Here is a 26840-nt window from a genome sequence, read left to right as displayed (position 1 = left end):
ACGCCATGGAACCAAACATGCCAAATACAACACAACCTCTCTGTGAATTTACAGCTAATTATGTTTTCATATTTGCATACTCACTACTTTTTCTCATCAGTCTGGTGTTGAACTGCATCACAATGCGTGTGTATTTCTGCACTAATCAGCGTGTCCAGTCCAGCATCACGATTTACATGAAGAACCTGGCCGCAGCTGACTTCTTTATTTGCCTTAGTTTACTTTTGCGCATTGCTTCCTATGCCAATAATTCAGAGTTAATGTTCAATATTTACTGCAGCATTGCAGGAGCAACCTTGTATGCAAGCATTCTCTTCATGGACGCTATTGCTGTAAACAGGTATACGCCTAATGCTTGTTGTCATTACTTAATATCATAGCAGTACAAAAATGTGATTTTTCTTTTCTAGGACGAACATTTGTAATGATATCATGTTCCTGCTGCAAAAGTTTCAGTTTCAGTGCGCTTTCAGTGTCAGTGTGCGCTTTGGCTTGATGAAAAGATATTCCACTGTTCATCTACGGCAGGCCAGATCTGTGGGGATGTTTGTTGCCGCAACGCTGTGTTACGTTCCCCTCCCAGTCTAGGGGTCAGGAGGGGAGGTAACAACCCGCATAGCAACATTGTGACGTCCCAGCTCCGGTCCACATCTGGCACGTTGAATGATGATCTGGCCCACATGCAGCATGGAATGACGGCCCTTGGGTGGCTCACTCCTGTTTGCCAGATCTGGGCCACAAGCAGGCCATAGCAATGCCACATGTCAGCCAAGAGCAAATAAATAAACCAGAACTGGACCTTATCTGAGCCACAAAATCTGTGTATATTAAATATGGAGTCATCTGAGCCTTAATAAGCATGTTAACAAGCAGAATCACAGAAGAAAAAAAGACAACAGAAAAAGAGACTATGAACTACAACTGACTTCCAGCCAAAGCCTTAGATTAAATCAACTGAAGATACAAGAAGACAATACATCTCTGAAGATCTCAGCAGCAGAGGATTAAACAACTCCACAAACAGCATTACCAGCTTCATTTATTACTAACCAAATTGACTTTATTTCTGTCAGACGTCTACACAAGTTTTTGAGAATTAACAGGTGTTTAACTCTGTGTTTCATTTGAAGTCACCATAACAGTGATTAGTGTTCCATTAGTTGGGCTCTTAACTCTTATTATATCTTTCTTTTTTTTCTTTTTTCTTTTTTGTTGGCTGCTGTGACTGTGTTTGATAAATACATTTGCAGCAGCAAAGAAAGCTAAAGTGAAACGAGATCAGAAAAAAAAACATCTAAAAAATGTATTGTACCATTTATATATTCACATCACAAACCCTGTGTTACAACAGCAAGTTAGACTACTGCAGTTAGACGCCGGGCGACCTGGACCGGGATGAAGCTGCTCTTTCCCCGGAGGAGGGCCGGGTGCAGAATTTAACAAAAGGGTCGACAGTGTGCACCATTATGAAACCTCGCCACTCTCATCCCCTTCTGCAATTGCTAGAATGCAGTCAAGCCTTCCCACGCATCCTCTGTCCACCCGTGGAGCCAGGTGTGTGTTGCATTGCACACCCAGACCCTACTCCGAGCCACCCCAGTGTCTCTCGGGTCGGGTCCCTGTCCTCCACCTCGCTGCCCCTCCGCGGTACGTCTGTGGTTACGTTGGTCCCGCTGGTACGCTCTCTCGGAGCCTGGCTAGCGCTCCCCAAACCATCCCGCTGGCTCATCTGCATCATCAGACGCGGTTATGCGATTCAGTTTGCCCGGCATCCTCCCAAGTTCAGGGGCATTTGGTTCAACACAGTGATGACTACTGGTCCTCCTGTCTTACGGGCAGAGATCGAAGTCCTACTTGCGAAGGACGCAATCAAGCCGGTCCCTCCAGCCAATATGAAGTCAAGGTTCTACAGCCCTATCTTCATTGTACCCAAGAAAGGCCAATCTTGGACCTACAAGCTTTGAATCGGGCCCTGCACAAGCTCCCATTCAAAATGCTCTCACAGAAACGCATTTTTGAATCCCCATCCCCAAGATTGGGTTGCAGCGATCGACCTGAAGGATGCGTACTTTCACGTCTCAATTCTTCCTCGACACAGGCCCTTCCTGCGCTTTGCTTTTGAGGGTCAGGCGTATCAGTTCAAAGTCCTACCCTTCGGGCACCTCAGCCTGTTGGGGCTTCGGGTCAGCTGGGACAAGAGCAAACTCTCCTGCACAGAGGATCTCTTATCTCGGTATGGAGCTAGACTCGGTCAACAAGACAGCGCGCCTCACCAAGTGGTTGGACCCTTCGTTTCTACGGGCAGGTGTTCCCCTAGAACAAGTGTCCAGGCATGCTGTGGTCTTCACGGATGCATCTGCCACCGGCTGGGGGGCCACGTACAATGGGCATGCAGCTTTGGGTCTGTGGACGGGGCCTCAGCTGCATTGGCATATCAATTTCCTTGAGTTGCTAGCAGTACATCTTGCTCTCAATCGCTTCAAGGTTCTGCTTCGAGACAAGCATATACTGGTCCTTATGGACAACACTGCGACCATTGCGTACATCAACGACAAGGTGGTTTGCGCTCTTGTCACATGTGGAAACTTTCCCGCCATCTCCTCCTATGGAATCAGAAGCATCTAAGGTCACTTCGTGCTATCACAATGAAGTTGAAGGTCAGTCATTGAGAAAGCATGACCTGATCGTCAGGTTCCTGAGCTGGGCAAGGAGACTAAATCCAACTTGTCTCCCTTCTATACCTTCTTGGGAGCACTCAGAGCACTGCAGAGACCACCCTTCGAACCACTGCAGTCAGCAGAGTCAAAGATCCTGTCTCTAAAGACAGTGCTCCTGATGGCGCTGGCTTCTATCAAGAGGGTAGGGGACCTGCAAGCGTTTTTGGTCGACGAATCGTCCCTAGAATTCGGACCGGCTGACTCTCACGTTGTTCTGAGACCCCGGCCCAGAAATGTGCCCAAGGTTCCCACCATGCTCTTCAGAGACCAGGTAGTGAACCTGCAAGCACTGCCCTCGGAGGAGGCAGACCCAGCCCTGGCTTTTCTCTGTCCCGTCCACTCTTTGCGGTTATACGTGGACAGAACGCAAAGCTTTAGGACCTCTGACCAGCTCTTCGTCTGTTACGGAGGCCAGCAGAAGGGAAAGGCTGTCTCCAAGCAGAGGTTAGCCCACTGGATAGTGGATGCAATTGTCTTGGCATATCAATCCCAAGACGTGCCTTGCCTATTCAGGTTGCGTGTTGCTTTCTCCAGGGCGTTGGCTCAAGGCACCTCACTATCAGATATATGTAGAGCTGCGGGCTGGACGACACCCAACACATTCGCTAGATTCTATAGCCTTCGTGTAGAGCCGGTATCCTCCCGTATACTCACCCCAAGTGGCCAGTAGCGCAGGGAACCCGCTCAAGTGTTGGCTTGCTACGCCATTCTCACCTGGTCGGCCAGATAAGTGCGTCCATTTGCTCCAGTGTGACCCCTACGGCAGTCAGACGTTGCGGAGCGTTTGACGCCAGGCCTAACACTTGTATGCATTGAGGAACCTGTGCTAGGCTCGTTGTCCATATGTAGCGGTCCCTGCAGCGACCCCATATGTGTAAATTACGTGGTATGGCTACCCTGTCGGCTAGCCAGTGTCTTTCCCTTCGCAGAGCCCGCTCTGCCGTCTCTGCCGGTGCGCTTCCCTCCTAGGATTAGACCGGAACCACCCCAGAGACTTCCATATGTTGCACTACCCTGCTTGGCTAGTCCAAATGTGTATTCTCCAGATGTTACCTCCCTCCGGGCAGGTCGTGGCTTCCGCAGCATTCTCCTTCCCCTGGGAAGGGCACACTTTCCCAGTGTTATCCAATGTTCTCACTGAGTGGGTCTTGCGCAACATCAGTGGCCAGGACTCCCCGCATAAGCTTCTGCCCCTAATAAAGGGAAACAGAAGTGAGGCTTATGCAGGGCACTGGAAGGGCCAACAACATGGCGTGTTGGTTGGGATCCCATTTCTGTCGGATCCCTCCGACGAAAGTTGGAGTGACCGACGTGAAAGGGAGCGTCTTGGTTACGTATGGTAACCCACGTTCCCTGAAAGAGGGATCGGAGACGTTTGTCCTGTTGCCATGTTTTTGTAACATCGCTGCAGGCGGCCGGGTCCCTGGCTCGGCTCAGCGAAAACCAAAGATACGTTGCACCTGCTGCTCATTATATACCCGCACTGCGTTATAGAAGAAGCTGGCGCAATTAAAATGTGCATTGGCTCATTTAGTTTCTCTCGAAGTAGACTGGTCTATCTGTGAAGATCCCATTTCTGTCGGATCCCTTCGACGAACGTCTCCATTCCCTCTTTCAGGGAACGTGGGTTACCATACGTAACCGAGACGTTTTCTGTCTTGCAATTTATCTCAAAATGAAGTCATTTTAAAAATTGGAAATTAGCATAAATAAGTTAATGCAGCTTCTTATTTACTGTACATGAGGTAAGCACAACTGCTTGGTTTATATTTTTTATGTAATTGTATATAATAGGCTACATAATATTTTAAATTGGTGTTGCACACCTATTGCTGTCAGAATGTGTGCACATTACAACACGAAGCTCAACACTTATCATACAGTGGTGCTCCGCAGTGGCCAAAATGAATTTAAACAGTGAATTTTGAAGTGATCTCTTCTTGTAAACTCAGAGATGTGGGTTCGAACGGAAATTAAATCACCACACGACCTTGGTGTTTGTCAAAAAACAGTAAGTAAGTCGGCCTGGGATTTTAATGCGGGTGGTGGGAGAAAAACACTGACATTCTGGATTCGGACAGCAATAAAATCTCAGACTAACCCCTGTAAATGGTGAAAATACCTTACGACCCCCTGTGAAACAATTACCATCCGAATAGGGCTTAAGGCTGGGGATAAGTGTTCCTCAGCGCAGGCCTTTCTGAGTGTGCCCATTATACAACAAGTTGCAGCTGATGGTAATTAACCTGAGTAAAAGAGAGGGAGAGAAACAGAGCACAACTCAGGGCACACAAGCATTTTCTCACAACAAATGATATTAGAGCACCCTGGGATGTATCACCCCCACCACTAAGATTACAGACCAAGGTTTGATAAGGTTTCTGTATCACCATCCCAACATGCACGTCACCTAAGTTGTCATCTCAACAGATCTGGACCGAGCATCAGCTGTGCTGTATCTGGAGATTGAAATCTTGAAGCTTGAGACCCCAGCGCAGTAAACGCTGGTTAGAAGACATGTTGGACAGAAAAGTTAGAGGATTATGGTCTGTATACACAATTACAGGTAGAGCACTACTGTCAATGTAAACCTCAAAATGTTGTAAAGCCCACAATAAAGCCAAAGCTTCATTTTCAATTGTGCTATAGGATAGCTGACACTTTGAGAACTTGCGGGAGAAATAAGAGACAGGGTGTTCAATGCCTTGAGCATCTTCTTGAATAAGGACAGCTCTAGCACCAAAGTGGCTTGCATACACCTGCAGTTTTAATGCCAGTTTGAAGTTAGGGACAGCTAACATAGGGGCATTACTCAACAGGTCTTTAGCAGCTTCAAATGTTCGATCACAGTCACTGCTCCACCTAAACTTTCTCGTTGTGCTTAGGAGGTTTGTGAGAGGACTACTATCTGTGAGAGGAAAACTTTCTGCAAAAACTTCTGTAGGAACCTGACATTCCCAGAAATCGGTGATGCTCACACTTGTTGTTAGGTTTAGGGAACTTAGAATAGCTTCCACTTTAGCTTCAACAGGTTTCACCCAACCATGGCCTACCTTTTTCCCTAGCTAGGTTACTGTAGCCTTCCCTATCTCACACTTAGACAGGTTTAAGGTTAGCAAAGCACGTTTGAACCTTTCAAAGACCATTTCCAAGGTTTTAATATGGTCTTCCCATAATTCAGTAGTGACTACAATGTCATCAAAGTATGCATCACAATTTGGTTCATTCTGTACACATTTCTCATTCTGAAGGTAAGGACAGCATATTCCAGGAAGTAATTTGGAGTAACAAACGCAGAGATTTTTGCAGCACGGGTAGTTGGTGGCATTTTCCAGTAACCCTTCAGCAAGTCAGGTTTTGTAACAAATTTTGTCACTGCGATTACCTTGCGAAAGTCAGTATAAAACCGGTATGTGCCATCTGCCTTTGGAACTAGTAAACACGGTGAGCTCCACGGGCTCTGACTATGCTGAGCCAGACCGCGCTGTAACGTACTCGACTTCGGTTTTCATTATGTGACGCTTAGTTGGGTTAACTCTGTAGGAGTTCTGTTTAATCGGTTTAGCTGAACCTACATTGATGTGATGTCGTGTTCAAGAACTGTGGTTCTCCCTGGCACATCAGAAATCAGAGGTGGATAACGATGCATTAACTGCATAATCTGATTGACCTCCTCAGGTTCTAGATGAGAAAGAAAGGAAGGTAGATCTTTCATCACAGCAGAGTTTAGTAGACTTTTACCATCTTGTTCAGCAACTAGTACTGCTACAGCAACTGGTAAGGGCGTAGTCACAAGGTTAAGCTAGGTTTATACGCGAAGGTGCGCATGCCAAAAATGACGTCATTGCGGTGTAGGTGGTCGTGCGCGTTGGGTCCACAAGACCCCATTTCGCTTGACGGTGTGCACGGCTTTTTTTGTAACAGCGCGCGCGGCTCCACATCCGAAGATGCACGATTTCGAGCCGAATCTGGCCGAGCACGTACTTCTCATCACACCGGCATCCAGTTTGCTAATGTCTATAATTTGGATGTCTAAATTAGTTGCTTACATTTAAAAAATGAGCATACAATAGCATAAAAAGTATTTTTAATGAACATAAAGTTTGTTTAATAAAAATGTTAACGAAACTTAATGAAATGTTTAGTGAAATTAGAAAATATTTAAGAGATCGTTAATTTAGTTATATGGTATATTTGCTCTCATATCCATATATTTTGTTTTAATGTCACAAGTAATAATCTCAGGGTTTACTGGGTTTTACACAATTCTTTTTGTAGTGTGGTATTGGTAGTGGTGTACAAAAATAAACATTGTCACGTGTGTAGCTTTCTTCTTCTCACTGCTGATTCCTGATGGTTTAGAGGACAATTACTCGAGTCGCGCCCTGTCGTTTCAAAGAATAGTACAATGGCGAGCGCGTCAATAAACGCCTCGTCGGTTTGGGGAGGTGAGCACGCAGTCAGCGGAGACTCGTGCAGCAGAGCCAGGCGAAAGTATAAACAAGGCTTTACATGGGGGATCTGGCTTAGGATCTGGCGAACAAATCTCTTTAACACGTTAATGTGGCATATCCTGGTTTTGCGCTGCCTATCAGGAGTGCTGACAAAGTTTTTCTTTCACAGAATATGAACCTGTGAACTTAGGATGGAGGGATGTACCAAGCTCAGGTAGAAGTATAGGAACTTCGTCGTTTGGTTGAAAACTACGAGAAACACTTTTTTTGGCGTAGTGGTCTTTCATTTTAGATTGGGTTGTGGTCAAGTGTTCTCTAGCCAGTTTACAAGCTCTGTGTTACTGTTCTCTAAATGAGCTTACATAATCAAGGACTATGACAGGCATTGCATCTTTAGCCAATAACTGCTTGCTTAACACTTTAAGAGTGCCCCGCACCATGTGACCAAAGACAAGATCGGCAGGACTGAAAAAAAAAAAAGATTCCTGCTCTACTTCTCGATTAGCAAACATCAAGAATGGTAAACTTTTTGCCCAATCTTTACAACTAGAAAGACAGTAAGTCCACAACATCATCTTAAGCGTTTGGTGGATCCTTTCCAATGCACCTTGAGATTGAGGGTGGTATGCAATTGACAGTTCATGCCTAATTCCAAACTGAGTTAGAGACTGTGTAAACAGTTTTGAGGTGAAATTTCTTCCCTGATCAGTTTGTATGACCTTTGGCAATCCAAAGACAGTGCAAAACTTGATCAGCTCATAAACAATGATGTGGGCTTTCATAGAGCGCAAGGGGATCGCTTTGGGGAAACGTGTAGAAGTACTCATTATAGACAGAATGTACTCTTGACCGGATTTTGACTTGGGCAGAGCCCACACAGTCCAATGACAGGCGTTCAAAAGGTTCTTGCATCACAGGGATAGGTCGCAAAGGAGCAACTGTTTTTGGTTCGGTTTACCAAGTCAAGTCAAGTCAAGTCATCTTCATTTATATAGCGCTTTTAACAATGTAGATTGTTTCAAAGCAGCTTTACAGAGATAAACGTATAATTTAAGGTAACAGAGATTGTTTTGGTTTTATAGCGGTTCTTTAAAGGGATACTTCAGGATTTAGCATTAAGCTTTGTATTAGTAGAAAACCTGTAGTATTTTCGAATTACCATGCTTTCCACCCTCATATGCACCTGAGATGAGAGATTTATGTATTTTTTTCTGGAAAAAATCCTCCGATGACGTCAAAATCGTTATTTTGCGTCATCGGAGGATTTTTTGGCCAGAGGCTAAAGACTACAGCCAGTAGGAGGAGCTGTTCCGTATGTTTTCAACCCGCCCATAGAGGGTGGGATCTCACTCACAGAATGTACACATAGCATCAGCCATCTTTCTTTGGAAGCTAAGCTAGCAGGCTCTTGTTCTGTGGAGAAAGCTGAGTAGTAGGGGTTACCATCCTCTTTTTCCCGGACATGTCCGGCTGTCGAGATCGTCCAAAATGTCCGGGATTCGGCGTTTGCTTTCTGCAGTCGCCATTCATTGTTTATATGCACACCTTTTGTTTCAATCTAACTGAATTCATTCCGATTGGTGAATCTAAATGTAGTGTTTACATGAACGCTAAACAAGTGATCGGTTGATGTGCGTTTTAACATTGCTAAGAAAATTCCCGCTCCTCCGTGAGAGATCGCCTACAAGACCTGTGCGTCTCGGTGTTGGTCATCAGTAATCAAGCCACCGGCCTCGCACCGTTCTCCCGCGCCCCTCAGCCTCGTCCTGCTCGCTCGCCACAGTAAACATGATGAATGCCGACTGTAGAACACAAAACCGAATCCCGGACATTTTGGGCGATCTCGAAATCCTGTGCAGACTCGTCACGGTCCACGGAGACTCACTAGTAGCCTAGCCTTGTTGTTGTTTAACTGCGCTCTCTCTTACCGGTAGGCGTGGCTTGGGAGTGGCCTCCTAGGGCAGTGAAGCAAGTGCATTCTGGGAGTTGTTGTCTTTCTTCCACATAAGCCAAAAAAACATTTTCTGGCTTTTCTCAGTCTAGAAAGCTCCAAATTCAAAAATAATTTCACATTTCTTCTACATAAATGACCCATTTTAAATACACATTCATCTTTCCAGAGGTGAAGTATCCCTTTAATAATATAAAGTTATTTCCAGCTAAAGTTAGTTTTGATTGATTCGCTTCCGTCGCAACGATCATTTGTTATTAAATTAGGGGCCGCTAAGATGACACCATTCTCTTGTAACAAATTAGCTCAAAGGGGAAATATTAATAATAATCCATAATTACCAATTATGATTAATTATTAATATTTGGGTCAGTTAATTAGATTAACTTTGAGGTAAGCCAAATTAATATTACAATCAATTAATCAGTTCCAACGAACTCTTTGATTATTCATTTATTCTAAGGAAAATGTATCTTTCATGGTCGCTGAAAAATAATTATTCCTTATGTACAGCAATTAGAGCATGTAACAAGATCAAAATCGTAAAAGGGACTTTGTATGCAAACAGAGGATCAGAAACCAAATTCATAATTGTGCACAAGTTTTATTAACTAAATCACAAACATAACTAAACTAAACAAAACAAACACACATACATACATACATTCATCCATCCATACATGCATAGGTCAAGTGGTGAGTGTTATGGAACCGGAAACAGGAAATAGAACTATGGAGCAAGATCTATTTTAGTATGAAAAGAACCATCAGCTTATTTCATAGCACCTCATGAAATTTATACTTGCATGGTCAATTCTTGAAATGGTTGAAGATTGAATTCGTTGTTGGGTCCTTGAGTGTCAAATGTCACTGTATGAGTTGCAATCGTTTCTTCTCCGCTGGATGAAAGAGATAGGATGAACTTGTATTGTCGCTGTTCTCATGGCTGGAGTACAGATTGTGGCCTACACGCTCTGGGCCGGCAGGACACAAAGAGCAAATGGTGGGAGTTGTGATGGACTTCTTCTGCATTGAATGAAGATGTGGAACTCCTGAGGTTGTCCTTGATGCTGTTGTGGTGGAGAGAGAGAGTCCTCTCTCTCTGGATGAGCACATGGCTGTTGTGAGTCGAGGCCTGCTGAGGGCACGCTGGACGCCCCGTGGCATCCTGAAGTGCAGAGAAGGCCAAGAGTTGATGGTTGACTGTTCAGTGATGGTAGGTTTGCAGTTTTTCAGTCTGACTAGGCAAGGCAGACGGCATCAGGCCTGTTGGATCCAGGGCCATGGGCCCCAGTGGTGGGGGAGGGGCCCCCAACATGAGGAATACAGTGGAGGCCAGTAGCACAAACACAAAAAGTGGGCTGATCTAGTGAAAAGGCCTTTTTAAAGCTTGACAAAGGACAGCCCTGTGCAGGCTGGTTCACCCAATGAGAAGGATAGAATTTCTTGCGGGAGTTTCCTCTGTCACCAGGATTTACAAGCCTTTGTCTTAAGCGTGCTCACTCGGACTGGCATGCTGAATTGGTATTTGATGCCACAACTACGAAAGATTCTTGTAATAATAATATGTTGCACAGCTATTGGCATATCATGTACACAATCATTTCGATCTTCAGAGTACCAATTTATCGAGACCATACATGGTATAAGTGGGTTACATTGACCGTTGGTCCTGTAATAACTACATCGTGTCAAAGAGATCATACAACCCCTGGCAAAAAGTATGGAATCACCCCTCTCAGAAGATGTTCATTCAAATGTTTAATTGTGTAGAAAAAAAAAAACAAGCACATATATGCCACAAAACAATTTTCACTGAACAATCCAAACTTCTGGCTGTATAAAACACTTTTTTAAAAAAACAAAAAAAAATAACTATAGTCAATTACAACTGTTTTTACAGATCACACAGAGGAAAAAAATATGGAATCACACAAATCTGAGGAAAATTATATGGAATCACCATGCACTTTGCATTTCTAAAACAAACACCTGTATCTGATTACAACTGCTAATTAGTCTGCAGTTAAAAAAGAGTGCTTGCACACATTAGTGATGTGTTGAACCAAGATGATTGACATAACTCATGGCTCCAACACGAGAGATGTCAGTTGAAACAAAGGAGAGGATTATCAAACTTCTCGAAGAAGGTAAATCTTCACGGAATGTTGCAAAAGATGTTGGTTGTTCCCAGTCAGCTGTGTCTAAAATCTGGACCAAGTACAAATCAAATGGAAAGGTTGTAAAAGGGAAGCGTACTGGTAGACCAAGAAAGACATCAAAGCGCCAAGACAGAAAACTTAAAGCAATATGCCTTGAAAACAGAAAATGCACAACAAAACAAATGAGGAACAAATGGGCAGAAAGTGGAGTCAATGTCTGTGACCGGACTGTAAGAAATCGCCTAAAAGAAAGGGATTTACATACAGAAAAACCAAACGAAAACCATCATTAACATCTAAACAGAAAAAAACAAGGTTTCAGTGGGCTAAAGAAAGACAATCTTGGACTGTGGATGACTGGATGAGAGTTATATTCAGTGATGAATCACGAATCTGCATTGGGCAGGGTGATGATGCTGGAACTTTTGTTTGGTGCCGTTCCAATGAAATTTATAAAGACAACTGCCTGAAGAAAACATGCAAAATTCCACAATCATTAATGATATGGGGTTGTATGTCAGGTAAAGGTATGGGAGAGATGACAGTCATTACATCTTCTATAAATGCACAAGTTTATGTTGAGATTTTGGACACTTTTCTTATTCCATCAATTGAAAGGATGTTTGGTGATGGTAGCATCATTTTTCAGGATGATAATGCATCGTGCCATAGGGCAAAATCTGTGAAAACATTCCTACATGAAAAACATATAATGTCAATGGCATGGCCTGCAAATAGTCCGGACCTCAATCCAATTGAAAATCTGTGGTGGAAATTAAAGAAAATTGTCGACGACAAGGCTCCAACCTGCAAAGCTGATCTGGCAACTGCAATAAGACAAAGCTGGAGACAGATTGATGAAGTATACTGTTTGTCATTAGTTAAATCCATGCCTCAGAGAATTCAAGCTGTTATAAAAGCCAGAGGTGGTGCAACAAAGTACTAGTAGTGTTTTTATTTGGTGATTCCATATCATTTTCCTCAGATTTGTGTGATTCCATATTTTTTTCCTCTGTGTGATCTGTTAAAAACAGTTGTAATTGACTATTATTGTTTTTTTTAAAAAGTGTTTTATACAGCCAGAAGTTTGATTGTTCAGTGAAAATTGTTTTGTGGCATATATGTGCTTGTTTTTTTTTTTCTACACAATTAAACATTTGAATGAACATCTTCTGAGAGGGGTGATTCCATACTTTTTGCCAGGGGTTGTAGTATCAACAGAATTATTAAAAGACAAAACACACAACAGTAAATCATTTTCAAAAAGGTTCTGGAATGCATGTTAATTTCATGTTAGTCAATTCATCAATAAATGAATGCAGGAGAGTCTGTTTTGCAGATTGTTTCTGTCTTTCCATGGTCTCTCTCTTGCATTTGGCCACATTCTTTAACACCCATAAAACCTTATCTGATCGTAAAAACTCTCTGTGTTCCCTGTAACAAGACACCGTCCTACCAGTGTGTTAGCCTCATTTGGGATGTTAGTTTTTGGTGAAGGTTTCACAGTGAGTTTGCTGGATTATTCATTAAATAAATGAATAATTTGTGTGTGTCCGATTGGTCCAGACGCTACACTCTCTACACAGACTTTAAACGCGAACCTGTGATAAACGCTGATGGCGTTCACATGCGCATTAAAGGTGCTCTAGAATTTGAAATTGAATTTATCTTGGCATAGTTAAATAACAAGAGTTCAGTACATGGACATGACATACAGTGAGTCTCAAACACCATTGTTTTCTCCTTATTTAAATCTCGTTTTTGAAAAACACCCCTGAAAAATAGGCGAATCTCCACATAACACCAACTGTGACGCAACAGTCGGGATCGTTAATATGTACGCCTCCAAAAATTTGCATATGCCAGCCCATGTTCAATGCCAGGCGGAACTGCGCACTCCCAGGAATCTATAACGTTACCTAGGCTACTTTCACTTTTAAAAATTCATCATAACCGTGCGATCTGCTTGCAGTCGTCGAGATGGATGCTGAGGAGTTGAAGAAAAGAATAGCTAGTGGAGATTGTAAAGTTGTCGACAATACGTCATCAAAAATCTAGTCCTGTGTGTGGGAGAAATTTGGAGTTATCTGAAGAAAATATTGTGAAAGGCTTATTTACTGCATGCATTTTCGTGTTCAATAGCCGCAAATGTGGAACTTCATCGCCGAGGAAGCACGCAGATAACTGTGGTAACAAACCAAGCAGTTCTATCGAAGTATGTGTGGTGTGCAGGGCGTGTTTGAACCCAAAATTGTCAGATGTAGGCTAGACGAAATTGCGTGGCAGATATAGTGTTGTAGCCGCGTCTGTTCGATTGGTAAAATGTGATAAGGCTACTCAGTTTTGTGGAAACGTTAGCCATGTTTTTCATGTACCGGCCTTTTTACAGCTTCGGCTGAAGTTGTCCTTGTGTTAATTGTCGTGTAATAACTTCTGCATGACCTGGCAATAAACATTTTTGTAATTGTGCCTATAATGTGATTGGCTAAACTTATTTTATTTCGGGTGCGGGTCGGGTGTCGGTTCTATTTTAAGCGGGTCGGGTCGGTTGCGGATTTTAATTAGTGCTGCTGTCGGAAAACGGGTCGGATGCGGTTTGAAGCACTACGGGCGGGTGCGGATTTACAAAATCGGACCCGTGCAGGACTCTGATGTATGGTTGAACGCCTAATCTCTCCATTGTCACGCTGGACATCAGGGAACTGTTTGCTGTCACTCTGAGCTACTGTAATGAGCCCGCAGTGAAACAGCCAATCAGAGCAGAACTCCTCATTACTATTCATGACCCTTCCAAATAAGGTAAAAACAGACCATTTCATTCTAGGGCCAATTTCTAGGGTTGAAAATGGACCTGTAAAACCATATCTGGACATTTTAAATGCCCTTAAATAAGCCACATACCCTCTATGTAGATATCAGAGACAAAATTAAAATATTATTTCAACACATTCTAGGGCACCTTTAAGAATTGGTTCTATAGTTATGTGCGTTTGAATATATGTGCGCAGGTTTGAAGGTCCTTCGTCAGATCTGGATGCGGCCTGGATCCGGCAGGCTGCGGGAAAACCTTGGGATAAACAAATACACTAAAATTAGCATAGATGCCATTCTTCTTATGATGTAACGGATTTATGGGAAGTGTTCCCGGTTCTGGCTGACCTAATCTATGCAGCCTAACATTGAATTATAGAAGTCTATAATGTGTTATGTGTATGCTAGGTCAAAGAGATGCGTCTTTAGTCTAGCTTTGAACTGACAGAGTGTGTCTGCTTCCCGGACAATGGTAGGAAGACTGTTCCAAAGTTTTGGTGCTAAATAGGAAAAGGATCTACCGCCAGCAGTCGATTTTGATATTCTAGGTATTATTAACTGGCTGGAATTTTGAGATCACAATAGACATGAAGGACTATAATGCGTTAAGAGCTCGCTTAAGTACTGCGGAGCTAAACCATTTAGTGCTTTGTAAGTAATCAGCAATATTTTAAAATTTATACGATGTTTAATAGGGAGCCAATGCAGTGTTGACAGAACTGGGCTAATATGGTCATACTTCCTGGTTCTGGTAAGAACTCGAGCTGCTGCGTTTTGAACCAGCTGTAGTTTGTTTATTAAGCGTGCAGGGCAACCACCCAGTAGAGCATTACAATAATCTAGCCTTGACGTCATGAACGCATGAACTAATTGTTCCGCATTTGTCAATGAGAGCATATGGCTTAATTTAGATATATTTTTAAGATGGAAAAATGCGATTTTACAGATACTAGACACGTGACTTTCAAATGAAAGATTGGTATCAAAGAGCACACCCAGGTTCCATCAAGTGTTAGACAGTATTCTAGGTTATTACGTGAGGAAGTTTTTTGTCCAATAATTAGAATCTCTGTTTTTTCAGAATTAAGTAATAGGAAATTACGAGTCATCCAATTTTTTATATCAGCTATGCATTCCGTTAATTTTGTGAATTGGTAGGTTTCGTTTGGTTTTGAAGAAATATACAGCTGAGTATCGTCGGCATAACAATGAAAGCTAATTCCATGTTTCCTAATGATATCTCCTAATGGTAGCATGTACAGAGTGAACAGCAGCGGTCCTAGTACTGAGCCTTGTGGTACGCCATACTGAACTTGTGATCGATGAGACATCTCTTCATTTACTGCTACAAACTGATAACGGTCAGATAAGTATGATTTAAACCATGCTAGTGCAATTCCACTAATGCCAACATAGTTTTCTAGTCTATTTAAAAGAATGTTGTAGTCAATGGTGTCAAATGCAGCACTAAGATCGAGTAACACTAATAGAGAGATACAACCACGATCGGATGATAAGAGCAAATCATTTGTGACTCTAACGAGAGCAGTCTCAGTACTATGGTACGGTCTAAATCCGGACTGAAAATCCTCACAGATATAATTAATTTCAATAAAGGAACACAGTTGTGAGGATACTGCTTTTTCTAATATCTTTGACAGAAAAGGTAGATTCGAGATCGGCCTGTAATTGACTAATTCTGTAGGATCAAGTTGCGGTTTTTTAACAAGCGGTTTAATCATAGCCAGTTTAAAGGTTTTTGGTACATATCCTAGAGAAAAAGACGAAATAATGATATTAAGAAGAGGATCTATGACCTCTGGGAGCATCTCTTTCAGTAGCTTAGTCGGAATAGGGTCTAACATACATGTTGTTGATTTAGATGATTTAACGAGTTTGCAAAATTCTTCCTCTCCTATAGCAATAAATGAATCAAATTTTTCCTCAGGGAGACTACAATGCACTGCCTGATGCGATACTGTAGTAGACGGTTGCATAGTTATAATTTTCTCCCTGATATTATCAATCTGAAGAAGTGAAAAGTGAAGAAGTTCATAAAGTCATTACTGCTGTGTTGCTTGGAAACTTCTGGGCTTGAAGCTTTCTTTTTCGTTAGTTTAGCCACCGTTTCAAAAAATACCTAGTGTGGCCACCACAAGGATAAAGGACACTATATATGTTATATGTTTTAGCTTAGACTACGCCACCCTGGGAATTTCACCCAGAGAATATTATCCGCGCACAAGTTCCCCACTAAAGACAAAGCATGGAGACACAGGTATTTATACAAAGTTACAAAAAGAAGTTTATTATAATTTATAATAAAACCCGTACACAAAAATAAGACAAGCCTCAAGCAGTCAAGTACAATGTTCACAAAAAGGAAGCTGCGGCCTTGCAAGAGGTATGCATGTTCCCCTCACACACACACTACACACTCACAGCACAAAGAGCCCCAGTGAAATGATCAGTCACGGCACACGTTGTAGACACCACCACCAAAGAAAGGAGGGAAATGATCACTTTCCTAAGCCAAAAGGCCGCAGCTCCTGAAAAAGAACACTCTCCACACCACACACATACCACACAGAGAAGAAAGTATTTAATAAAAGGTTATACAAGTTAACAGGTGGATGGCAATTGCTCATCCACCCACAGGCCTTGACATTCAACCTTAATAGGCCCAATCAAATGAAGAAGAAAAATTAAAGTAAAACAAATTCAGTCTTTTTACCAAAATCAACAAAAACAAATAGTTATGTTTCACAAAAAATCAACACACTTCAAATGAATAAACAATATACAAAATAAATCAATTCACAAATATTATATTTACCAAAAGAAGACAATTTAAGACATGGAAAATTATACAAAAGAAAGGAAACCACAAAAATGAAAACCACAAATACAAAACAAGATATCAAACAAAAAAAAACAATAATTTAGGATCTTAATATGGGCAAAATATCCACTAAGGAAGTGTGTGAGCAGAATATGTTTAGATGTAACAAAGTACAGCAGGATCAAAACATTGTGTCACAGCAGTCTCAACATGGCCTGTGACAAAACAGCGATGACACTGCACAAACTGTAGTTCTCCTGAAATTCACACAAATAATTAAAACAATCTACATATACACATAAATTTTACAAGGAGAAATTAGATGGTGACCTACCGTAGCTGCGAAGCCAGGCACCCAAAAGGACATCCCCTCAATAGTCTAATACAGTCGTCATTCACAAGAACTAACAAAACAAATGCAGGAGAGTTGCCACCAGACCAGTTGCTACATTTTAACAAGGCATCAACAATAAATTAAAACCGGTCATACCCGCACCTGAAGTCCACAGACGCCCGCACAACAGCCATCCAACTGAAACCAAAACCACGTTTATAATGAACGAAATGGGAAATTGTTGTCCGACCGGAACGGTCACAGCCGCGTGCAGCGAGAAGCAAACAGACGAGGTCCACAAAAGGCACGCTAGTAGCAGTCACAGCAGCATACAGCGTGCAGCAACAGGCGAGGGTTCCCAAATAACACACTGGGAGCAGTTACGGCAGCGTGCAGCATACAGCAAACAGGCGAGAGTTCACAAAAGACGCGCAAGAAGCCTAAATACACGCGCAGGTTAATGACGTCACATAACTTAGAATGCGGACAAATGAGCTTCCAGCTCATTATGTCACACTAGGATTATGTTTATTTTCTTCTAATAGGGTTGAAAAATAAGCAGATCTAGCAGCTTTTAAAGCCTCTCTGTAAGTGATCGAGCTCTCCTTCCATGAAAAGCGAAATACCTCTAGTTTTGTTTTCTTCCAGTTGCGCTCCATTTTTCTGGCTGCTCTCTTAAGGGCCCGAGTGTGCTCATTGTACCACGGCGTTGGACTATTTTCTTTAATCTTCTTTAAGTGCAACGGAGCAACTGTGTCTAAAGTGCTGGAAAAGAGAGAGTTAAAAGCTTCTGTTGCAATATCAAGTTCTTCTAAGCTATCCGGGATGCTGAGATGATGAAACTGATTAGGAAGATTATTGATAAAGCAATCTTTAGTGGCAGAAGTGATAGGTCTCACATATTTGTAACACGGAGTCGGCTTTGCAGCCTTGGCTAAATGTAATTTACACGAGACTAGGTAATGATCTGAGATGTCATCGCTCTGCTGCAGAATTTCAATGGCATCAACATCTATTCCATGTCAAGTCAAGTCAAGTCATCTTCATTTATATAGCGCTTTTAACAACGTAGATTGTTTCAAAGCAGCTTCACAGAGATAAGCGTATAATTTAAGGTAACAGAGATTGTTTTGGCTTTATAGCAGAGTTAAGTTATTTTCCATCTAAAGTTAGTTTTGATTGATTTGCTTCCGTCGCAACGATCATTTGTTATTAAATTAGGGGCCGCTAAGACGACACCATTCCCTCTACACAGACTTTAAACGCGAACCTGTGAGAAACGCTGATGGCGTTCACATGCGCATTTAGAGTGGGTTCTATAGTTATGTGCGTTTGAAAATACGCAGGTTTGGAATTCCTTACAAGCCAAGCCTAAACAAAGTACTTGTCTTTCCTTATAAATTTTGATAAAGAATTTTATTTTATTTTGTTGCTTTGGGGTAGGAACGCGAAACGAATTTCCCGACAACGTCTTATCTGTAGAGTGGTAGAGGGATCCTCCATAGGGAGAGACTAGTTGGCACTTCAGCACTGCGTTGTCATCGGTCCAGGCGAAGGTCCTTCATCAGATCTGGATACGGCCTGGATCCGGCAGGCTGCAGGAAAACCTCGGGATAAACACAGACACTAAAATTAGCGTAGATGCCATTCTTCTCATGATGTAACGAGTACATCAGGATTTATGGGAAGTGTTCCCGGTTCCGGCTGACCTAATCTATGCAGCCTAACATTAAATTATAGAAGTCTATAATGTATTATGTGAATGCTAGGTCAAAGAGATGTGTCTTTAATCTGGCTTTGAACTGACAGAGTGTGTCTGCTTCCCGGACAATGGTAGGAAGACTGTTCCAGAGTTTTGGTGCTAAATAGGAGAAGGATCTACCGCCAGCAGTCGATTTTGATATTCTAGGTATTATCAACTGGCCGGAATTTTGAGATCGCAATAGACGTGACGGACTATAATGTGTTAAGAGCTCGCTCAAGTACTGCGGAGCTAAACCATTTAGTGCTTTGTAAGTAATCAGCAATATTTTAAAATTTATGCGATGTTTAATAAGGAGCCAATGCAGTTTTGACAGAACCGGGCTAATATGGTCATACTTCCTGGTTCTGGTAAGAACTCGAGCTGCTGCGTTTTGAACCAGCTGTAGTTTGTTTATTAAACGTGCAGGGCAACCACCCAGTAGAGCATTGCAATAATCTAGCCTTGAGGTCATGAACGCATGAACTAATTGTTCCGCATTTGTCAATGAGAGCATATGGCGTAATTTAGATATATTTTTAAGATGGAAAAATGCAGTTTTACAGATACTAGACACGTGACTTTCAAATGAAAGATTAGTATCAAAGAGCACACCCAGGTTCCTAACCGACGACGAAGACTTAACAGAGCAGCCATCAAGTGTTAGACAGTATTCTAGGTTATTACGTGAGGAAGTTTTTTGTCCAATAATTAGAAACTCTGTTTTTTCAGAATTTAGAAATAGGAAATTACGAGTCATCCAATTTTTTATATCTGCTATGCATTCCGTTAATTTTATGAATTGCTAAGTTTCGTTAGGTTTTGAAGAAATATACAGCTGAGTATCATCAGCATAACAGTGAAAGCTAATTCCATGTTTCCTAATGATATCTCCTAATGGTAGCATGTACAGAGTGAACAGCAGCGGTCCTAGTACTGAGCCTTGTGGTACGCCATACTGAACTTGTGATCGATGAGACATCTCATCATTTACTGCTACAAACTGATAACGGTCAGATAAGTATGATTTAAACCATGCTAGTGCATTTCCCGTAATGCCAACATAATGTTCTAATCTATTTAAAAGAACGTTGTGGTCAATGGTGTCAAACGCAGCACTAAGATCGAGTAACACTAATAGCGAGATACAACCACGATCGGATGATAAGAGCAAATCATTTGTGACTCTAACGAGAGCTGTCTCGGTACTATGGTACGGTCTAAATCCGGACTGGAAATCCTCGCAGATATCATTTCTTTCAAGAAAGGAACACAGTTGTGAGGATACTGCCTTTTCTAATATCTTTGACAGAAAAGGTAGATTCGAGATCGGCCTGTAATTGACTAATTATGTAGGATCAAGTTGCGTTTTTTTAACAAGCGGTTTAATCATAGCCAGCTTAAAGTTTTTTGGTACGTATCCTAGAGACAAAGATGAATTAATGATATTAAGAAGAGGATCTAGGACCTCTGGAAGCATCTCTTTCAGTAGCTTAGTTGGTATAGGGTCTAACATACATGTTGTCGATTTAGATGATTTAACGAGTTTAGTAAATTCTTCCTCTCCTATAGCAACGAATGAATAAAATTTTTCCTCAGGGAGGCTACAATGCACTGCCTGATGCGATACTGTAGTAGACGGTTGCATAGTTATAATTTTGTCCCTGATATTATCAATCTTATAAGTGAAGAAGTTCATAAAATCATTACTGCTGTGTTGCTTGGAAACTTCTGGGCTTGAAGCTTTATTTTTCGTTAGTTTAGCCACCGTTTCAAATAAATACCTAGGATTATGTTTATTTTCTTCTAATAGGGTTGAAAAATAAGCAGATCTAGCCGCTTTTAAAGCCTCTCTGTAAGTAATTGAGCTCTCCTTCCATGAAATGCGAAATACCTCTAGTTTTGTTTTCTTCCAGTTGCGCTCCATTTTTCTGGCTGCTCTCTTAAGGGCCTGAGTGTGCTCGTTGTACCACGGCGTTGGACTATTTTCTTTAATCTTCTTTAAGCGCAACGGAGCAACTGTGTCTAAAGTGCTGGAAAAGAGAGAGTTAAAAGTTTCTGTTGCAATATCGAGTTCTTCTAAGCTATCTGGGATGCTGAGATGATGAAACTAATCAGGAAGATTATTAATAAAGCAATTTTTAGTAGCAGAAGTATTAGGTCTAACATATTTGAAACACGGAGTCGGCTTTGCAGCCTTGGCTAAGTGCAAATTACACGAGACTAGATAATGATCTGAGATGTCATCGCTCTGCTGCAGAATTTCAACGGCATCAACATCTATTCCATGTGATAATATTAGATCTAGAGTATGATTACGACGATGAGTAGGTCCTGACACGTGTTGTCTAACTCCAATTGAATTTACAATGTCTTTAAATGCCAATCCCAATGCATCTTTTTCATTATCGATGTGTATATTAAAATCACCAACAATTAGTACTTTATCTGCAGTCAATATTAATTCTGATAGAAAGTCCGCAAATTCTTTGATAAAGTCTGTATGGTGCCCTGGTGGCCTGTATACAGTACCCAGCACAAATCTCAAACGTGATTTATCGTTTACACTATATATTTTTACATTAAGCACCAATGCTTCAAAAGAATTATATTTGAAACTTGATTTCTTAGTGGTTTTGAAACTATTACTATAAATTACAGCAACACCACCCCCTTTGCGTTTCAGACGAGGCTCATGTTTATAACAGTAATCTTGCGGGGTTGATTCATTTAAAGTAATGTAATCGTTTGGTTTTAGCCAGGTTTCTGTCAAACACAGCAAATCTAGGTTATTATCTGAAATCATATCGTTAACAACGAGTGCTTTTGAAGTAAGCGATCGAATATTCAGCAACCCAAGCTTTAGCATTTGCTCATCTGTATTATAGCTGTTTTTTATTTGTTGAACATCAATTACATTTTTAACCTTAGATGGGTTAAAACTTTTTTTGGATTTCCAAATTCGGGGAACAGACACAGTCTCTATATGATGATAGCTAGGTGAAAGAGGCACTATGTGATAGGATTTATCTGACCTGGGTGACGCGAGGCCGCTAGCAGACGGTCGGTTTAGCCAGTCTGTCTGCTTCCTGACCTGAGCCCCAGATTGTCATGTTTGAGCTCTAAGACTATGAGCCATATTACTAGAGAGAAGAGCAGCACCATCCCAGGAGGGATGAATACCATCTCTTTTCAACAGGTCAGGTTTGCCCCAAAAACTTTTCCAATTGTCTATGAATTCTATATTATGTTGCGGACACCACCGAGACAGCCAACCGTTAAGAGAACACAATCTACTAACTATCTCATCACTCCTGCGAACAGGAAGGGGGCCAGAGCAAATTACAGTCCTTGACATCATACTTGCAAGTTCACACACCTCTTTAATATTAATTTTGGTGATCTCCGACTGGCGGAGTCGAACATCATTAGTGCCGACATGAATAATGATCTTAGAGAATTTACGATTAGCATTAGCCAGCACTTTTAAATTTGCTTTGATGTCAGGCGCTCTGGCTCCCGGCAAACATGTGACTATGGTGGTTGGTGTCTCTGTTTTCACGTTCCGTGTAATAGAATCGCCAATAACTAGGGCACAATCATTCTCAGTGGGTGTTTCACTGAGCGGGGCAAATCGATTTGTTATGGTAATCGGAACGGAAGAGTGGTTTTTAGATCCGCGACTAGAGCGATCCCTCACTGTCACCCATTTGCCCGGCTGCAAAGGCTCTACTTCAGCCAGAACCGACTCATGTAAAGTGTTCACTATTCTATGCGCATCCAAAACATCTAAAGCACTAGCACTCTTACTATCCTCAATTAAAGTTTGGATGCGTGTTTCTAATTCTGAAATCTTCTCTGTCAACCTAACTGTCTCCTTACATTTATCACATATAAATCCTATATTGTCGACAGAGAAAGCTATGCTAAACATGTGACATGAAGTGCAGGTGACAATAACAGGACAAGACATTACTCACCGTGTTTGTTGACTGATTCTTACTCACCTGAGCTTTTTATGAACTCAAAGGCGCGGACGCGCGAGAGAAAAATAAATAAATAAAATAGCTGAGCGCACGGGTGGCGCGTTAACAGGCTAGCGAATTACTAGCGTTTTGTGCTAGTAGTACTAATAACAAAAGCTAGCGATGTCAGGTTAATCTGAGATGTTGGGTAAAATGTAGTAATATAAACAACTAGAAATGGTAGAAATGTGATAATATTAGATCTAGAGTATGATTACGGCGATGAGTAGGTCCTGACACGTGTTGTCTAACTCCAATTGAGTTTACAATGTCTTTAAATGCCATACCCAATGCATCTTTTTCATTATCTGTGTATATTAAACTCAACAACAATTAGTACTTTATCTGCAGTCAATATTAATTCTGATAGAAAGTCCGCAAATTCTTTGATAAAATCTTTATGGTGCCCTGGTATACAGTAGCCAGCACAAATCTCAAACGTGATTTATCGTATATATTTATTTATTTATTTATTTTTATATAGCGCTTTTTACAATATAGATTGTATTAAAGCAGCTTCACAGTGATAACAGGAAAATAATACAACAAAGTTTGTTACTAGAAGAAAATTGCATCATTGTCCACCTTCAGTTAGGCATATCAATAATATTGTTGAATATTAAATGTCCCCAACTAAGCAAGCCAAAAGCCAAGGCAACAGTGACAAGGAACCAAAATTCCATCAGGTGACAGAATGGAGGAAAAAAAAACTTGGGAGAAACCAGGCTATGATTATGATTCAGGCAGTGTTACAGGTCAGAAGTCAGATTGGATCAGAACATTCAGAATAACAGTTGTGAAACAGCTAGTTGACAGTTGACAGGCAGCACACAAGTGGCAGAAATTAGACACCGCTGATTTTAGCCCTGGCCAGAAAAAGTAGCGTGACACTCGTTTGAACGTCTTGGTAACTCCTAAGTGTCATGAGAGTACATGATCATGAGCGATTTTCAGTACAGGCTCTCTACACTGTTGAGGCAGAATGGTTTGATGAACTTTGTTGAGGAAAGTATGAGCAATGGGTTTCTATCTCGGCATTATAACTTCCCCTTCCCAAAAGTACTTTACCTTATCGTGATGTTTTCTTTTGAGATTCACAACAGACTCAATACAGCTTGCTAAAGAAGGGTCTGTTCTTTGAGCAGTAGCCAATTGTTCCCTGCCCACTCCCAAAACAGTCTTCTGTTCAGGTACATAAATCTACCTTGCAGGTTTTTTCTAAGGGTATGATTCTCGCTTGGGGTGCGAGAGGTCCCGGGTTCAAATCCCGGACGAGCCTCCAATTGTTACGTTCCCCTCCTAGTCTAGGGGTCAGGAGGGGAGGTAACAAAGAAAAAGAAAATATGATAATAAAAAAGGTAACGCAACATCTGCCTTCTCGTTTCACTTTAGCGTCCTTTGCTGCTGCAAATGTGTTTGAAAAACACACTGTTCACAGCAGCCAAAAAAGACAAAATATATAATAAGAGTTAAGAGCCCAACTAATGGAAACCCTAATCACTGTTATGGTGACTTCAAATGAAACACATTAGAGTTAAACTCCTGTTAATTCTCAATAAAAACTTTTGTAAAAATGTTCCAATTTATATCATTGTTTATTATGAAATGCTCTTAATATGCTGATTAAGAATGCAAAATGTATGGGGAAAAAAGTGCCTTAATGTCGAAGTGCTGCCACACGGCTGTGATTCTGACAAAGGTCTAAGCTTAGGATACTAAGGGGTGATTCTCTTCTATGTCTCATTTAGGTATCAGCTTTGTCTTCAGATGTCTTCAATTTTATTTGGGAGAAACATGATACATTTAATTTTTTTACAAATATTGTAGCTTAAATACTGAAACAATTAAAAAAAAAACATTGTACATTTCAGAATATCAAGGGTTACTTGTTACATTTTATCTCCAATGCCCAACATTGCACTGTAAAAAAAAATTACATCCCCAAGTCAAAAATTTCTAGTGACTGGTCTCATCTAAATTTTTCAATTAGTCTGATGTATTATTTCTCATTGAGCCAATGTTAACAGACTATTGCAACAAGAATTGCACTTGGGCCAATTTAAAAATTTAGATGTGACCAGTCACTAGAAAATTTTGACTGGGAGAGGTTAGAATTTTTTTACAGTGTGTATTTGCAGCACATTACACACTACAAAGGGATTAGATTTGTGTAAGATAGGGGTAGACAATACGACCAAATTCTTATTTCACGATAACGATATATACCATGATATAGTTATTTTGTTATTTTATCTAAGTTCTGTCATTAAAAAAAAAAGTAAAACAATGGGATACATACAATATAATACAAATATAACTTAAACAAATTAAGTTTGTCAGGTACAATAGGTTTATTTTACATGCAGTTACAATTAGTTCAGAAATGTAACAATCAAATGTAAAAATGCATAATAGTGGCACTTTAAATATTAAAAGAGCTGATACTGGAAAGATTGCTGGCTCAGTCCCAACAGGATGTGATCCATGAATGCATTGTGATCAAAGCTCTTAAACACATGTTGCTCCATGTTCCTTTAATAAGTCTACTATAATATTTGGATAGACACATCAGACAACTGACAAATTAAATGAATGTTGAGGATTTTATGCAGTATTTTTACATGATTACATGTAAATAAATGCAAAATGTAACGTATTATTGATAGTGCTCTTTACACTCTTTTCAGGTACCTGAGGATTGTCCGGCCATTGGAGACTAATGAACTACAGACAGTTCGTATCGCCCGCCACATTTCTGCAGCTATTTGGCTCTTCTTGTTAGCCATATCTTCCATATACTTAATCCTCGTTCTTCAGAACTACCAGAGTCACGATCAAAAGCATGAATTGACCTGCGGATCCCAACACAGTCTCCAGATCAGTTTGGCCTACAAAATCATCAGTTGTGTGGCCTTTATGATCTTCATTTTTGTCCTGGTATCTCTGATTCTTCTATACTGGAAGACTCTTCAAAAACTAAGAGAAGTTCAATTCTCTACACAGACCTCATTCAATAGCCAAACATTCAGAAATTCTAAGCGCAACATGCTAGTGCTAATAGTTATTTTCTGCTTGTGCTTTGTGCCCTATCATCTGGTCCAACTGCTTAACTTATTCATAAAACCCCTGCTGCATGACTGTTCAGTACTCCGTGTGTTCAGCATCCTGAAGGAGCTGTCCATCCTGTTAGCAGCACTAAATGCCTCCTTGGATCCACTTATTTACTTCTTGTTTTCCAGGGCCTTCAGAGCCCAGTTTAATTTTAGCAGTTGCCAAAACTGTCCATGAATGAGGGCTATCTTGTTTGTGCTTTTGTGATGTTCTTCCCTATTTTGTTGCTATTGACAGAGAATGAGGATCTTTGTTGAAAGATTATGGGTGCAAAAAGAGTGAAATTGCAGTGGAAAAGGTCTTGTGCTCATGAACGGGGTATAACGAAAACACTGATAATAACCTAAACAATTATTTCCATAATGAATAGACTTAATTATATAAACTGGACTTTAGAATATGGTACAATCTTTCACAGGCCATATTGATGTACATGTACACCATTTATAATGTAAAGATCAATTTAATTGATTCCATACACATTTCCAACCTTCAATGCTGTTTATTTTTTTTATTTATCTATGTATGTATTTATTTATTCATTTATTTTTAGTCTGAGTAGATTCCATCTCATGGGATTTTTTTTATTGCACAGTGGTTGCTTTTCCTAAGCTCATAGACCTCTCATTTTAGTATCAACAGTGTTTCAGATGTTTCTCTTAAAATTCCTTGATGAGTTTGACTCAAAGACA

General features: G+C 40.9%; 1 protein-coding gene across 1 annotated transcript; it reads left to right on the top strand.

Moving 5' to 3' along the window:
* Positions 1-26491, top strand: LOC307167012 (putative G-protein coupled receptor 34). Its single transcript, XM_079885877.1, has 2 exons — positions 1-340; positions 25725-26491. The coding sequence occupies exons 1-2, from the start codon at positions 6-8 to the stop codon at positions 26323-26325; spliced, it is 936 nt and encodes a 311-aa protein (XP_079742003.1). The 5' UTR covers positions 1-5; the 3' UTR covers positions 26326-26491.
* The last annotated feature ends 349 nt before the right edge of the window (positions 26492-26840 follow it).

This window comes from Squalius cephalus (genome assembly GCF_949319135.1).
Source record: "Squalius cephalus genome assembly, chromosome: 11".
Classification (NCBI taxonomy): Eukaryota; Metazoa; Chordata; class Actinopteri; order Cypriniformes; family Leuciscidae; genus Squalius; species Squalius cephalus.
This window is presented reverse-complemented; position numbering and strand designations above follow the sequence as displayed.